Source organism: Chroicocephalus ridibundus, chromosome 8 (assembly GCF_963924245.1).
Source record: "Chroicocephalus ridibundus chromosome 8, bChrRid1.1, whole genome shotgun sequence".
NCBI classification, from domain to species: Eukaryota; Metazoa; Chordata; class Aves; order Charadriiformes; family Laridae; genus Chroicocephalus; species Chroicocephalus ridibundus.
Genome location: NC_086291.1, coordinates 54,969,498 through 54,986,225, shown reverse-complemented (window position 1 = coordinate 54,986,225; position 16,728 = coordinate 54,969,498). Strand labels below are relative to the sequence as shown.

At 45.5% G+C, this 16,728-nt stretch overlaps 1 protein-coding gene across 6 annotated transcripts in view; it reads right to left on the bottom strand.

Annotated features, from left to right (window-relative positions):
- Positions 1-16,728, bottom strand: part of MAD1L1 (mitotic arrest deficient 1 like 1) — a 367,938-nt gene that overhangs the window by 206,785 nt on the left and 144,425 nt on the right. For 4 of the 6 annotated variants that reach the window (XM_063344898.1, XM_063344899.1, XM_063344900.1 and 1 more), the window contains exon 12: positions 3,404-3,544. In XM_063344898.1, coding sequence (XP_063200968.1) covers positions 3,404-3,544 — 141 coding nt within the window. Of the gene's footprint in view, positions 1-3,403; positions 3,545-3,679; positions 3,752-11,290; positions 11,389-16,728 lie in introns of those variants that run through there. The other 2 variants (XM_063344901.1, XM_063344902.1) reach the window with 2 other exon arrangements.

Below are 16,728 nucleotides of genomic sequence, written 5' to 3'. Positions count from 1 at the left end.
AAGTCCTCTGCCCCATCAGGCTCCAATAGGACTAGTTCTTACACAGCGACATGGCGTGTCTGAAGTCATCCGGGATGAAAGCGAGCATCCTTCTGTGTTTCAGGCTCTGGGAAGGAGCCCGTGACCCAGGTGCTGGCTGCGACGCAGAGGCAGCAGCGCTCGCCCCCAGCAGCCGTCCTGCCCAGTGAGGGCCGGGAAGGAGGGAGTGGGGCACGACTCTGTGTACCACCTAAATCCATCCTCCCACCATCCATTAATAAACCACTCACACACAACCCTCCAGGGCTTACACACTCCTCTCTCATTCCCTGTGTTCTTTTAAACAGCTTCCCACCTCCATTTGCACATCAAGCAAAGGACTTATCAGAGACCTCATCTCCTTAATGAATTACAAGTGGTTGCCTTGGACCAAAATCTTCCTAGTCCCATGCAGCTTCCTCCTCTTTCCTACTGCGATCACTCCGTCCTCACCAGAGAGCTTCCTGCCTCACAGAGCGCTGCTGGGAAAATCTCCATTTTTAGAGTACAGAAAACCCCCTGTTAAGAACATCACTTTTTCCCCTCTGTGGCGTGTTCAGAGGTGGGGCTGCTGGTAACAGATTAGGGCAGCCAGAAAGAAAAAGAAAAGTATCAAAGAGCTCTCTACTAGGGAGCGTAGAAAGAGATTTTGGTAAATTAAGTACTCAGTAGCAAAAAAGTAAAAAAAAAAAACTGTGACAAAACAAATCAGGGAGGAGAGAAATGGTGTGAATTTTAAGGTTTATGAAAAAAGTTGAAAGGTAGAAGCTACAAAATGTAATGCAAGAGGATGCGATTGCCTTAGAGGCGTTTTTAAGCCCCAGATGCTGGTGGAGCGCAGCGATGGGTGCAGCCTCCCAGCGGAGATGCAGTGGTGCAGTGCCCAGGGACGGGGCAAGGGCTGGTCCTGTACCAACTGCGCGGCGATCCCCGCGCACGCCGAGCTGCCCGGAGCGCTCTGCGGGCACAGCTGTGCTCACCTGCGCTGGTATATCCTCGGTTAACCGGTGATCTTAATTGTTTTCCACACTTTAACCAACTTAGCCTAGCAAAAAGGAATCGTGTCAGCCTGGCCTCTGCAGCTGGGCTCCACCAGCCTGTCTCTTTGCAGCCCCCCCAGACCTCCCCGGGCTCCCATCAGAAAAGCCGTGCACCTTGTTGCTTTGCTGCCACACGCCCGATGCTCACGGACGGGCTCTTCTCACTCTTCTGTGCTACTCTACAAGCCGGTCGCGTGCTGCCCTCCCAACCCACCACGCCAGGGGCTCCTGGGGTGCCCCAACCCTTCTGCCGCACTTAGACGTCAACGGTGTGAAGTTCCCTTTTTCCTTCTCTCCCCGACTCCCCCCCATGAGAGACCGTTTCTCCCACATCTCGGGAAGAACCGAGGCTCCAAGGTGCCTCACTCCTGCCGTCTCCTCTGTTTGTGAGATGAGTCATGCAGGTGTCAACATCTCTAAAATTTGTACAGAGGCTCAGCAGAGCTGGGAGGGAGCAGAGCATTATGTTAGAAGTTATTAATAGCTGCTATCGACCAGTTCTTTGATCTACAGGCAGTTGATTACAGCTGCTGCTCCTGATGATGAGACACCAGGAGTCCTGCCTCTACCTCAATTTCCCTTTCCAGTTTTCAGATTTTTACTAGAACAAAAAACTTTCCCCCAAAATTCCAGAATAGATGGGATTCAGCAGTCAACGTTGCAGTCAGAAAGGCAAACACACAACCAAGTGAAGCGTAAAATTTTACTTTACAAGGGGAATATCACGTCTTTGAATCCTGCTTCTAGTAAAGTCTTTGAAAGACTTAAAGGTTGACATCACACTAAACAAACCTCCAGAGAACACAGATCCTTTCTGAAATTTTCCGTGCAGCCCTTAATCCATACCCACAAAAGCAAACTTATAATTTGTTTTCTATAAATAAAGGGGTGTAGCAATTGTTTCCCACACTCTTCCATGCTTTCACCTGAAGAAGAAAAGGTAATTTTCTATTGCCCAAAGACACCACGCACATTTGAAATCTTCAGTGAAACAATTCCGGAAATCTCCCTCCAACAACCCAGAGCCACTGTTGGAAACAACGAAGAAAGCAGGATAAAACAGCCGCCTATCACTTTATGTCAGCATCGTCTAATCCTGCTCTGTTTGGTGGTAAGCAATATGGTGATCAAAAGACAACACAGAGAAACACTCCGAGACAGATAAATTCGGGCACATTTACATTTCATCTGCTGTTACCAGCTAACTTCTCTATCAACTTCCCCAAAACTTCACAGAATTCCTTTTCTGGGAAACAGGGATGGAGGGGAGCTATGCCATGAGAGTGATCTTCACCACACTACGCTGCTCTGCTTGCTAAGGCTTTGAAGGTCCCTGGAGCCAGCATTGACTGACTGAAGTCCCCACCACCAACTCAAGGAAAGGGCATTTTTGAGGATGCCAGAAGCAACAAAGAGGTTTGTGCACAGTGGGACAATCCACTCTACGGCTTGAACACGAACCGAGCAGCATCAGTTTCTACAAGTTTCACTCCGTCTGAATTATGGCATCTATAAATCTATACGATGGTGGAACTAGACGGGAAGAAAGGAAAACTCACATACTTAGGATTACTGTAAAGCCTATGTAATAAAACTGCCAAGCTTTAAGATCACAGACATATTCCAAATATTTGAAGTCATGACCATAAAGCCCATTCCACTATGACAAAGTACAACAGCGAAGAGGGAACTATGTGGCAAACGCATGTTAACACTTACCTCATCACAGACACGTTTCAGATTGCAAATTTTCAAAAAGAGAACTAAAAATAATATAAGGATTCCTTCAAGAAATACTTCTATCTTCAGAAAGAATGTTTTTTCTTAGAGAAAACCTAGTAAAAAGCGTTTAAGAGAGTCACTGGCATTCTGGGGTTTTCAGGCCCAGTGCCAAGTGAAGAATTAACAGCAGAGACGTACTTTACCTCTTCAACCCTCAAAGTAAAGCTCTTACACACTCACTCACACTGTGTGCGGAAGACCTTGCTACACATGCCGGGTAGCGAATCACTTCGACTGGACCTCTGAGAGGACACCACGCTTGCTCCGTTTCATTGTCCACTTACACAGCCCTGCACCCCGCAGGGACTGGCTGTCACCCCAGCCGTGCCGTACAGCTACGCCTAACACAAAGCGGATTCTTCCCACCCAAAGACGATTATTCTCGGCTTCTGCCGGCTTCAGGCGCAGAATAATAACTTGTGGGTCTTATTGATCCTGGAATTTTGAAGTTTGAATTTTGCAAATCTGTTTTCTGTGAGAGCAGATCCCACCACTAGGCAATTCAATCTTACAGGTCTCAACTACTTCCCCCCCGGGGTTAGAGGATGATGCTTCTTTATTACCTCCAGCTCCGTGTTATGAGCGTGCAGCTTCTGCACCATCTCCTCAGCCTCTCGCATGCGCCGGCTCAGCTGGGGCGAGTGCTCCGAAGGGGTCAGCTCGCTGTCGTACGACTCCAGAATTGCTCGCATCCCATCCCGCTCCTGTGGGGAAGAACAGAAACCACCTTTAGGGATAAGGCTCCCCACCTCACTCCGAGGAGAGGCTGCCCACAGCAATATTTGACAATTTTACCCATTGTTCTTTTATATGGCAAAGAAACCCTGATGGATACGCACTCATCGTCTTCATATCAGCATCAAGGCACAGACACGGACACACAGTTCTAATAAAATAAATGTTGCTGCTCTGAAAACTCAGAAATTGGACTGTCTCTTGTATATGAAATCACACAACCCTTGCAGGAAAGCAACATGCACACACTCTAACAAGCAGATGGCAACTGCAAACAGAGTCTGCCTTCTTTTTGGAGACACTGTTCTCATTCAACATGGCTGAATGGGTTTCTGCAGCAAAATATTTAGTGTAGTACTTGACATTTTTCCTGCCAAAGAGTTCCAGCAATGAAGGAACAGAATTGTCACAACAGAAATGAAACAGATTTGACAACGAACAAAGTGGCTGAGAGCAAATATCCTCTAAATGGTATGTGACTTATCACTCCCTAAACACCGCAACACTCGGTGTTTACAATAAATATTTTTTCAGAGGTTAACATCTCGCAGACAATGTGTTTGGCTCACTCTTTGCTGGCAATTATAAGCAAGCATTTGCAGAGAAAGACAAAAAGAAGGATCCCTCTCCCCTCCCCGAGAGCATTCTCACTCCCAAGTACAAAGCTTGGGCCGAAAGCTAAAGGGAAAACATTTGTGGGGGCCCCTGTTGAAGCGTCTCCTGCCGCCTTCCCAACTTCAGACCTAACGCCTCCCTCCAAGGCACTGGTGGAGAAGGAGAATGGGGACAAAAGGCTGCAAATCCCCAAAAGTCAGGTGTGTTTTAAGGAGATTACCGTTTACGGTGCAACATGCATCCAGGGATCAGCCAGCTGGTGAAGCGTTTTATCTTTTGACTACATGGAAGAACAACTTTGATGTTTGCGAGGCTACAGACGGGGGTCGAAGCGGCAAAGGCCCCGGCATGAATCCAAAGAGCAAAAACTCCGTGGAAATCTTACAGTGCTGCCCGCCTTTATTGCTACCTCGCCCTCTTACAGAACCGCTCGAGTGCTCTGCACAAACCTGTTCTCTCGTGTGAATTCTGCCCCCGCAAAACCCCAAAATATTATTAGAAGATCACTCAGCTTTATGGCGGCGTAGTTCGCATCCAGACCAGGCTGCTGCCACTCCACCCAGCCAGGAGCGCGGCACAAAGCCAGCCTGGCCACGCTGAGATGCTTCGCTGGGATCCTGCCCTCTCGGGGAAAGCAGGAATTGCCAGGGGAGGAACAAATGCCCTTTTCCCTCACCCTCCGGCAAAACAGGCTGTATTTTAGATAGGTGATGGTAACTGCTCAAGCCTCGTACAAAGGTTACCTCCTCCTTCAAAATCTAAAGGTCAGAGACTGAACATGGATAGCGAGTGTACGTGTGGAGAAGGGAAGGAACATTCAAATTCAAGGTGTGAAAACACGAGGAGGGGCACTGCCAGAGGTGCAGCGTGTGTTCGGAGCGTGTCACGGCTTGAAAGGTCAGCCAAGACGGCGGCGGCGGTCAGCAGGTAAAGGACCTCAAGGCCAAAGCACAGCCTGAGGCTGAAGGAACAGAGATAATAAAATAATAAAGAAAAACAGGTTTTAACATAAACACTACTAGAAGCTATTACTAGCTCCTTGCTCAGGTCTGGGTGAAGAGAAACACTCTTCCAAGGAAAGTACAGTTTTGTCACAATTTAGAAAGAATTTTTAGTCTGACAGGCATATGAAAGGAAATGCTTCCATGTGACTGCAGAAGGACAAAACCCAAACCCAGACACACCGCGCCGGCCTCCTCATGAACTCGTTTAGCAGGAAGGCAGCAGTACAGGGTGGCTCCATCCTCCTCCTCCCCCTTAGCACAGACGTCTCCCAGTCTGCCCAGTGCACTCTCCATAAGGCAGCCTGCCTTTGCTCAGGAGACAGCTTTCTTTCCCCATTTATTGCAGGATCGTTGTCTAGAGCACAGAAGAGAACATTTAGCAAAGGTTTGATCCTTGCATGTTGTTGCAATTACACCTGCAATTACAGCATCCTCCGTACTCCTAACTGCTCTGCTATCCTAATTTTCTACTAAGCACCTTTCATCGATGTGATAATTTACCACTGCGATGTTCTCTCCATTACAGCAGGGCAGTCCCAAAATCCTCAGCATTTTTTCGACAGCAAACAGGACCCCCGGCAATTCCCATCACACTTGGTTTCCAATTAACTGCTGAATATTAGGTCACTCGAATCATTCCCAGCAAGATCCCAGCAGTTCCCCGAGCTCTTCAGCTGCAAGGAGGACAAACTTCTGCTTTCATGTTAGGATGGGAAAATTGCATGGGAGCAGGACATCCCGGCGGGCTGTCTCTCCCCTAAAATCAACTACAGACCTTGCCCTTCAAAGCCCTTCTCTTAAAGGAAGAGTAAACTTCTCAAGAAAAAAAACCCACGAGCAGTAAATACAACACAAGCTGTATGGCGGGAGGGGGGGAAAGGTGCTTGAAAGCTGAAATAAAGGGCGATACAATTAAACACTTGATCCTGGATTTTAGTTCTCTTTTTTAATTATTTCTAAATATTAATACTGTAATGAAACCAATTCTCAGCTTCCAACAAGTGGTCCCCAGCTCCATTTTCCAAATTCCTCCCCATCAAGAGCACTTACTGGAAGCTTTTCCCTCCCTCCTAAAGATCTTGTTAGTTTGGCAGGAAACAGAAGTTCTTGTTGAGAAGTCCTCCGTCTAAAACGATTCTCTAAAATGTAACACTAATTTAGTAATTGCTGCAATATCTCCTCATCCCACACAACAGGATACTCCCCAAACCCCATCAAGAACCTCCCCAGGGACTTTCACATGCCCTCTCTAACCTTCTTCCAACACCTCCGCTTTCCTGCTTTCTATCAGGAGCGCATTCATCGCAATTACTAAGAAGCCGTCCCTCTGGGAATTTCCAAAATTTCCCCAGCACAGGGCACCTCTGCAGACTCACCACGGACCTTACACCCGCACTCCCAGGTGCTCTGTACCTTGACCAGCTTCAAATCAGCACCAGAACAGAAATGAGCTTACTCTAAACGTGCCCTAAAAGAATAATTGGTTTTGATGTTCATTACAAACCTAGAAAATTAATGCCCCACAGCAAACTCTGATGTTTGAGGAGATGCAAGTTTGAAAAAGGGGAAGAACTGGGATTTTTTCAAAGGTTGAACCATTTCCCTTCCTTCTGCCAGCAACAGCCAATTCGCCAAAAGAATATGCCTCCTACTATTGCACAAATACCTAAAAGGAAAATCACAAACTAGAGCTAATCCCATGAAAATCTGCTACGGGGAAGTAGAGGATGGCACCTTCGCAAAATGCCATCCCCAAGATAAAGCTTCTCTCCAGTCCTCCCACCGGCTCCTCTATTCCCTCTATGCAAAGCCAAAATTCAACCTGGCTGGCGAGTACCTCCAAACTAAGGGAATTCACACGCCAGAGAGGTTTAGAAACAGCAGTATTTCAGGTGGGCTCCTCCAGGACTTCTGGCTTCATTTTAGGGGAAGACCTGAGAATTGTCCACATAAGCACCATCAGCATCACCCTCCTCATCCCTACCGACAGCCCCCAGGGCACCGAAGCACCACTCCAAGGGCAGCCCGCGGCGGCTTCGGATATCTGCCCACCGAGAAGGAGAGTGACTCCCAGCTGTGTATTGGAAGCAACTGAGGAGTAAATATATATAGCCAAAAAGAAATTTAGAAAGCCAGCAGACCGTATATACATACGTATCAACTCAGGGCTTGCTCCTCTTGCTGCTCGTTAGCCCCTCCTCAAACATACATACACACAATTCACCACAGACTTTCTAATTAGTTGAAGAAAAGAAAAAAAATCAATAAGAAAGAAATTAAAGTTACAAATCTAACTGAAGTCAGTCACACACCCAGGGAAAATTTGTTCCTGGGGTAAAGTTTATCTAGTGTCATAATTTTATTGAAATCCTATATCTTCCTATTGACTTTTATCGTTTCAAGCTGGATGCCAGAGTTATCATTATTAGAGTCTCGGTGTTGCTCGCAGGCCCCAGGTTTGGTTGGGTTTTTTTCCCTTTTATAAACAAGCTGTAATTGTCTGGTTTATTGATCAATAAATCTTTCAACTGCCTCTCGTCACCCGGCTTCTGTTCTGCTAAGTCTCCTGCACCATTCTCTGAAAGAAAATATAGGGTTGTGGTTTTTTTAAAGAACAGATTGTTTTGTCATTAGCAATGAAAGAGCAGGAATTGTGCCGGTCCCTTCCGATAATGGCTTTTTAATGACGGATTCTCGTCACAGTAAAATCTGCTTTGTTTCCACACGAATGAACTCCAACTATTAATCCCCAACCCAAAGGCAGGGCTCACTCGCGCTCTCCCTTCTGCACGGGTTAGAGCCTGGCAGAGGAGACAGACTTTGTAAAGTGGAATCATAATGATATTCCCCTTTCTTGATGGTACAGAAATATTCCTGTTCCTAGCGTTAGATGAGCTTTTTTTTTTTACTTAATGATAATTTTTGGAGAATGTTAATAGACCGCTTCATTATAGGAAATCAGTGGCAAGATCTCCCCCTCCTCTTCCTCTCCAGACTCCTAACTCCAAATTAGTCATAATAAGAGAAAATTTCAAGACTGAAGAAAGAATATGGAGCTTCAACATCAAACAGATGCTATTTGCAATCAGGTATAATTTAGCTAACTATTCCTTATAAAAAAAAAAAAAAAAAAAAAACAAATAAAAGAGAAAGATGGCTGTGTAAGAGAGGTCTTTGCTTTCTTGCTTTAAGCGATACAAATACACACAGAGAACAAGGGAGACGGTAACTGGGGCTTGACCAGATGTTTAACATCAGTAAAATTAGCAGTGTGAGGTGCGGGAACATAAACCAAAATATAGCCAGGAATAACTGAGGAATACTGAAATATATCAGACTGTGTCAGGATCGATGGAAAAACTACAACCTTAGGATACTTCAAAAATTAGTCACAGGAATCTCCGATCCACGAGCAGCTAACTTTGATGAACTCACAAATGGCAGGACAGGCCCCGAAAATAGGATGGAGGAAGAGAGCCAACCTTTTAAAAGAAGGATGGATGAGGAGATACAGACTCAGGCAATTATAAATCACTGCAACATTTTGGTATCTCATAAAAATACTTGAAGAAAACATTAACAATCAAATTGCAAGCAGCTAGAGAAGAATTAGGGACAAGAAACAATCAACTGAGCCTTAATATGAATAATATCAAACCAGTCTAATTTCCTTCTCTGACAGGTAACTTGTCTACTGAATAAAGGCAAACAATAAATGTGATAAATCTCAACTTCAGTGATGTGTTTATCAAAGAGGAGGATTACAATTCAACAACATCTCTGTAATTTAGAGAAATGAATTTGTATCGAGGCGATGAAACTGCTGAAAGCAAAGCAGGGAGCCCTGCGCGATGTGGGGCCCCGCAGCCCCCCGCGGTGGTTGGCATCCACCCCTTCCCAAAGCCCCGTCTGCACCTCCTTCAGAGGACACACGCGCATCCCACCTCCCGCACGTCGGGATGCGGGCGGCTGCCCCGCACACCCCGGAAAAGCGTCAGCCAGGGCTACTGACAATTCACAGGTTCTGCCCCAATCCGATGGCCGGAGGAATGGATATGGAATTGATACGTTGCTAAGCCTTACTTGGCAATTAGGCTTCTCTCTTCAAAGACTATGTTCCCATCCCATTGCCTTACAGAAAACAGGGGGGGAAAGTCAAAGCAAAGTGACAAGGCCCAAGAAACGGGGGCCGGAGGGCAGAGCTGTGGCTAAAGGCACATTCGGTCAGTCTTTGCTATTACGGGAACGCGTCTAAGGGAGCTCCAGCCCCTCAGCTCCTGACCTTCTTGAGGCACGGCTAACGAGAGCTAATCCACTCTTTCAGAACAGACTAAAAAAGAGTCCTACGCCAAAAAAAACCCAGCAAAAACTAAATTACCAGAAACTTTTCAAGTCTTCTTTGTCTACAGCAGCATCTACTATCACCAGAGGGCAAATGGTTCCCCCTTCTCTTACCACCCTTAGCTTTTGTACTAATCATCTTTAAACCAAAATTTTCTATTCCCAAACCTCCAAATAGCTTCCTTCTCAGCTACAGCCATTTCCCAACATTTCTCTCTGTGGCTGACCTATTTTCACATTACTTTACAAATTAGAACTGACTGCAGACACATATGTATATACACACCATTGACTTTCTACTCAAGACCTCAATTAAAACAGCATTTACAAAAAAGCCCGTTAACTCCATAAAAATAAAAACATCCAGCAGATTGCACTACCCTTGCACTGACAAGAAGAATGTTAGAGAATAGTTTTTCAAAATATTCTTACCTCTTGAATGTGATTTTCTATAGATCAACCCTCTGCTTGAATTTTTGCCCCTCAAACCAACATAAGGCTATCACAGGAACCTAAAGATGGATTTAACCTATCAAGAAGCCCTTCAGACGTATTGCGCCCTACAAATAAGGCTTCTCCAACAAAAATAAAATATTTATTCTTTATAAGTCCAAGTGTCTCCATCCAACCTGAGTAGGTGGCAGAGAGGTCAGAAAGACTGATGTACTCCGTAACCACAAGCACGCAGCAAACCAGGAATAAAACATTCCTTTCTCTCCTATCATTTCTCCACAACTGATGGTTTTCAATGCTTTTTCTGATACTCTCTTAACGGACCCATTTTCTTGCTAGGAAAGGTACCGTATCATTAAGGTCGAGCACCAACTTTCCACCCAAGGTTGGAATTCTGGAGAAAGCCACCGGGGAAAGCGCGGTGAGGAGAGGACACAACCAGGCAGAGAGCTGAGAACGACGAGCAAAGGCTAATTTTAGGTGCCAGAACAAGAGGCACTCTTTAGCTTCCCAACCATCACTCCTCAAATTTTGGAGAGACTCTGCAATCTGACTGCTCCTTTGGCAAACGTTCAGCAGGCAGCTTTCAACGCACACTTACAAATACCCGTGTATCTTATATACTCTTCTATTCCATACGTTTTCCCCCCGATTTATAGTCCTTCCTTTCAAGCTCTTGTCCCTCACCTCCAGCGCTCCTCTGCAGAGGGCTCAGCTTGCCTTCTATCCTGGCAACGGACCAGAGCCAATAAATCCACTGTAACTCTTTTAATCTGTCTCTGATAAATCCCTTGCTTACTATCCTTAGGAAAATTGTGCATGGTCTCTAAAAGCCTCATTTTGCTTATAGCACATACATATGCCAGCTGACAAGCAATCATACAACTGACACTGCAGCCAACTAAATATTATCTGACTAAAATACCCCTGGGGTCCTCTTGCTTCACAGCGAGTTTAACATGTTTAGTTATGTTTCCTAACCTCCTGCTGCCGTGAAATAATTTTATGATTTTTCTTCATTTAACTCCCTTCTAGCGGAACGCTCGCCACTGCCTATCTCTAGCACAAGCTCGTTTTTCTCTCTCCGTGTATTTTTCATCTCTTCATTCAAAAAAAAACCCTCCTCTTTCTACCATTTCTCGTAGCCCCCCTGCAGGCAGTGGCAATCTCGCACAAGGGCGAAGCTGCCGTATTCACCTGCCTCAGCACAGGGCCACTCGCCGCCTGACACCCTGGGCACAGTTCATATTTGAAAACCAGTCATTTCTTTAAAAAAAAAAAAAAAAAGAAGTAATACCGTACCTTTTTCAGCCTAGCCACTAGATCACCATCGCTGGCAGAGGGACGGCATATAACTGACAAGGCGATGTATTCATCCTTACGTACTGGCAATACAAAACTATTATATTATTCATCCATTCAAAAAAAAAAAAGGTAGAGAAAAAAAAAGAAAATGCCTTATTTATCCCTGAAAAGAAAGTTTTTGTGAGGGTGCATCAGGTTCTTCTATTCTGCCAGTGTCTACAGCACACAAAAATTCAGCCCTATGTTCATTCCTTACCCTCAGATTTCTTTTTCCTCCTGCCTACTAAGTAACCCAGATATTGGCCTCTAAATCTCTTAACAGCCAGTTTCCTGCTGTTTTAACCGCTTAAATATCATTAACTTGGGCAAAAAGTAAACTGAACTGTGCTCTAAGCCGGTGCAGTTGTCTCTGCTAAAAGCAAGGAGGGGGAATCGCAGCACCGTCCGGGCTCTGCTCCTGTGGTGTTCAGGGTAAAGCAGGACCGACGCAGGAGGGCAAATCTCAGACAGAAAAATCAGAGACCTGAGTTCATCCCATCAGCTCAACACAGCACATTCCACTGAACTTGAGAAGTAAATTCTTGGTCCCCTTACGACGTGTCAACACCTCGGGAAATGTGGTAGCTGTGGCTTTTTGAAAATGGTAAAGAAAAAGCGCTTTTAGGTAATGCTTCAGAATACACCTCAGCTGAATGCTTTATTAGAACATTATTAATAATTTCCCATATTTTACTTAATTCATAAATCATTCCCTCTACTGCCTCCAGGGTATAAAAGATCAGCGACTTCAATAAGAGTTTCAGAAATCATACATCACCCTATCTCCCCGGTGGCCCAGAGCATATCTGTGTTGCCCTTAAAGGATTCCCGCGGGCAGAGCGGACCCAGCTCCTTCCCCTCGCAGCTCGGCGACGCATCCTTCGGAAGCGGACACAGAGCAGAGAAGATCGAACATCTGCCTGCGTATGTGCTGCGACAGGACTGTCCCGGGCAAGGAAGTTGAGTAACGTGCACCTCACCACACGTGACGCCCACAGACAGACACCCACAGCACCTGCACTGCAAATCATCACATCGGGTCTCATGAAATTTGCAAGCCACAGGGCTGGCAAGCTTTTTAGCAAGGCCTGTCGCAATAGGATGAGGCATAATGGCTTTAAACTGAAAGAGGAGAGATTTAGACTAGATATAATGAAATTTTTACTATGAGGGTAAATGAGGTGATGAGACGCTGGCCCAGGCTGCCCAGAGAGGTGGGAGATGCCCCATCCCTGGAAACATTCCAGGCCAGGCTGGACGGGGCTCTGACCAACCTGGTCTAATTGAAGATGTCCCTGCTCATGGCAGGGGGTTGGACTAGATGGCCTTTAAAGGTCCCTTCCAACCCAAACTATTCTGTGATTCTATGAACGCATCTAAACAAAAGGCCTTTCTGCCCACTGCCCATTGGGGTTCAAATGTTTTCACTTACCTATAACAACTGTTAGAAATTTCCTTCAATTACTGTCCCATAACTGCTAGGGAACTGCCCAGAAGCCGCCGGTATTCGTTGATCCACCCTGATGCAGAACACAGGGGGTAAAAACCCCAAAGAGCCCACCCATACAGTACCCCATCCAGGGCCTGCTCAGCACCAATGCTGTTTACCAAAAACCGTAACGCCATTTGTTAAGTACAGGAGGCACAGTGTGCAACTTCCACACTACTTAAGACAACTATAAGGCAAAAAGAATACACAAAAATAATAATAATCATAAAGGGTCATTTCCCACCCAAACCTTGCTCCCAACAGTAAGACTGGGCTGGCTTAAGGGATAGCTTATTTAATCACACCCAATAGTGCAAAGCAACAATAAGTCATTACTTCGAAGTAAGATTTACTTGGATGTGGTCAAAATACTATTTTCACATTACAGAACACAAGTTTCACGTTACCCATACGACGTAGGTTACACTTTGTAACTTGCACCCTTGGAAAATGTGAATGAACAATCACTTTAACACTTCAAGTATATAAGCCAACTAAAAAGGTTAAAAACACAAACCGCGCCAAGCAACACCTCCTTGGCTTTTTTTTAAGATTAGTTTATTCTCTCAACCCAGAGCACAGTTCAGACAACACCCACACAACATGTCTCATTAACCTCACCAGGAGCCGTCTTCAGGGTTTGCTCTCAGACAGCAAGTAAACACCACGAAGCTCGGCTGCTCTACAGCCTTGTGAACTGCACTTCTCCAAGAGTTTTCTGCATTTCAAAAAGAAAATGTACCACCTTGGTGATCTGGATGGCAGCTTCTCCAGCAGAGGTTTCTCACATGCTGGCACTCGAATCCCGCAGAGAACGCGCAGGGAACCTCACAAACGGTGTTCTTCCATCGACCCCTCTGTGCCTGGGATCCCCTTCCTCTTGAGACCCCGATATGGCAAAGAACAAAATCGGATGCTTCACAGCCAGGTACAAGGACCTTATCAGGCAGATACAAGATTATGGTGCTTCACCACCATTCCAGTCGTATCTTCACCTTAGGCTTCCCAACTCCAAAAAATGACATTTAATAAATACTTCTGAAGAACAAGCTCTCACTGACAACTCCTTTGGGTATTTTTATTGATCATATAAATACCCAGTATCTTTTTCAACCCTGATAAATTCCTGACCTTGCCAGTTTTCTGATGGTAATGAATCCCATTGCTTCTTTCATTGCTTGAAAATGTATTTTCTTTTATCAGTTTTTAATTTGCCACCTTTCAGCTTCATTGAACACCTTTGTTCTTGCATTGCAGAGACAGGGAAAACAACAGCTCCCAAATAACTTCTCTAAACCATTCATTCATTAGACTCTGCGCTTTCAACTTGTCACCTCTTATTCAACAACTTTTTAAGGTAAACAAGTCCAATCTTCACAGTTTTTCAGCATAACTGCTTTCCCGGTCTTTCACGTTCTCATCACCCATTTCCGACTGCTGCTGTCATCCTGCAGCATCCTCAGCTGAACTGGGTTGACGAGGTATAAACAAAGAGGAAGAGTGAAGATGCACCGCAAGTCACTGGTCCCTTCCCCACTGCTCTCTGTGAGTAGGGGTACACCCTCACCAGCTCCTGGCTGCCTAAAGAGCTCATGATCCCAACACCAGCAGGTCAAGGGAGGTGATTCCGCCCTCTACTCTGCTCTGGTGAGACCCCAGCTTGGAGCGGGTCCAGAGGACGCCACAAAGATGCTGTGAGGACTGGAGCCCCTCTGCTGTGAGGACAGGCTGAGAGAGTTGGGGGCATTCAGCCTGGAGAAGAGAAGGCTCCGGGGAGACCTTGTAGCAGACTGCCAGTATCTGAAGGGGGCCTACAAGAAAGCTGGAGAGGGACTTTTTACAAGGGCATGTAGCGATAGGATGAGGGGTAATGGCTTCAAAGTGGAAGAGGGCAGATTTAGGTTAGATACTAGGAAGAAATTTGTCCTTATGAGGTAGATGAGCCCCTGGCCCAGGTTGTCCAGAGAAGCTGTGGCTGCCCCATCCCTGGAGGGGTTCAAGGCCAGGTTGGACAGGGCTCGGAGCCACCTGGGCTGGTGGGAGGTGTCCCTGCCCAGGGCAGGAGGGCTGGAATTAGATGGTCTTTAAGGTCCCTTCCAACCCAAACCATTCTATGATTCTATGGTCTCCTGCCCATCAAACTCTTTCACACACAAGTTACCCACAGACCCCGCTCCACCAGTACGTCCCTGGGTGTGAAGACCCCATAACTGCGCACTGTGGCAGCTACACCGGTTGGCAAACACCTACTGCTCAACAACTTCGGAGGGCTTGGCCGATCACCAGAGAAGCAGGAGAAAATGCTCTCCCAAAAGCTGCTGAGCCAGGGGATGGGAAAAGCCCAGCGATTTGCTGTTTGGGAACGCAGTAGGGAATAACCTCTTCAAGCACACCTGGTAGAGAGTGAAGGAGAAGAGGATGCATGTCTACACGTAAGAACCAACTCCGGCCCTTGGGACAACAGCCGCATATACAGATTTCCCCAAATTTCAGAAATTAAACTATTACCTTAAGATAGCCTACATTGTATTAGCTGCCACTCAGCAAACACCTTCCTTTTACAGTGTCACCAGAGTGATGGTTAATTCACGCAGACAAAACGACGTTCCTTTCTTTGTTCTCCCTCCACTGCCTCTGCAATATTAAGTCAACAAAATCTTCCCTCCAAACTGCGCTGACATCACGGATGTTATGCTCAAACCATTAAACAAAACGTGAAGCACTGAACTCAGGCTTCATTAAAAACAAGTGGAAAAATCAGTTTACCAGAAGAAAAACGTTACTTCGGAAATGTGTTCATCATATACATCTGAGAGAGAATGAATGAAACAAACACATTCATCAGTCTCTTAATTAAAATTTGACCACAAAATTTTGTACATTCCTATTTATTTTCAACAAAACCACAGAGCAATAAAGAGCAGAACCACAGTATCAAAAAATCTAGTTTGTTGCAAAGTAAAACCACCGGTTTGCTTTCACACTGATGAACTGCCAGGTATTACAGAACAAAAGGGACTATCGGCTTTTCTACTGCCAGGCAGAACTTCATCAAAGTGAGGAGAATATGGCATAATCACAGAAATTACTGTCAAAAAGAAAGACGTAGAAACAGAGGGAAGAAGTCTCTCCCCGCCATGTAACATCAGGGAAAGAGCTGGCAAAGAGCAGACAGTTAGTGATGAAGATGAATTCCTACTTCCATACAGCAAAACACCCCTGACACAGAACATTCTGGATAACTTCGAGATATTCAGATTGAAATTTATCCTTTCCTACACTCCACATACCAGAAAAACAATCCAAAGGACACCCAATCCACCAGAGGGAGAATTACAGAATATTTAGTTTGCAATCAAGTCCTCAAGAAGACAAAAAGGTGAGAACAGACGCATTTGCACAGCAATATTGAAGCATACAACACTCATCGCTACATTTCATGGAATCATTCTGGTTGGAAGAGACCTTCAGGATCATCAAGTCCAACCATATGTCCTATCTCTGGAAAAAAGTGCATTGTGATCTGTCAGGAAATGCTATCAGAGCTATTTTTATTATTCTAAATTTTAAAGAAGAGTTTAAAATGAAGTCATATATCTGTCGCTATATTTGGTTCTTCTGCTTCCATTTGTGAAATACCATTATATTATTTAATAAAATGCCTTTCTCTTCTCAGTGCCTTACAATAAACCTGGCCAGCACTCTCCTGACTTTGTACAATCTTTCTCAAATAGAGCTTTATCCTACCAACGAACGCTCCACGAGACGACACCGTTCTCAATACAGTCTATTATCAGCAGCAGACAGACCCAGACTGGCACGAGAGCTGAGCTGTGAAAGCTGCTCCGGAGATTGCCTCCCCCACGCTCCCCAGCTCTCCTGGATCCCCTTCTCTCCAGGAGCGCAC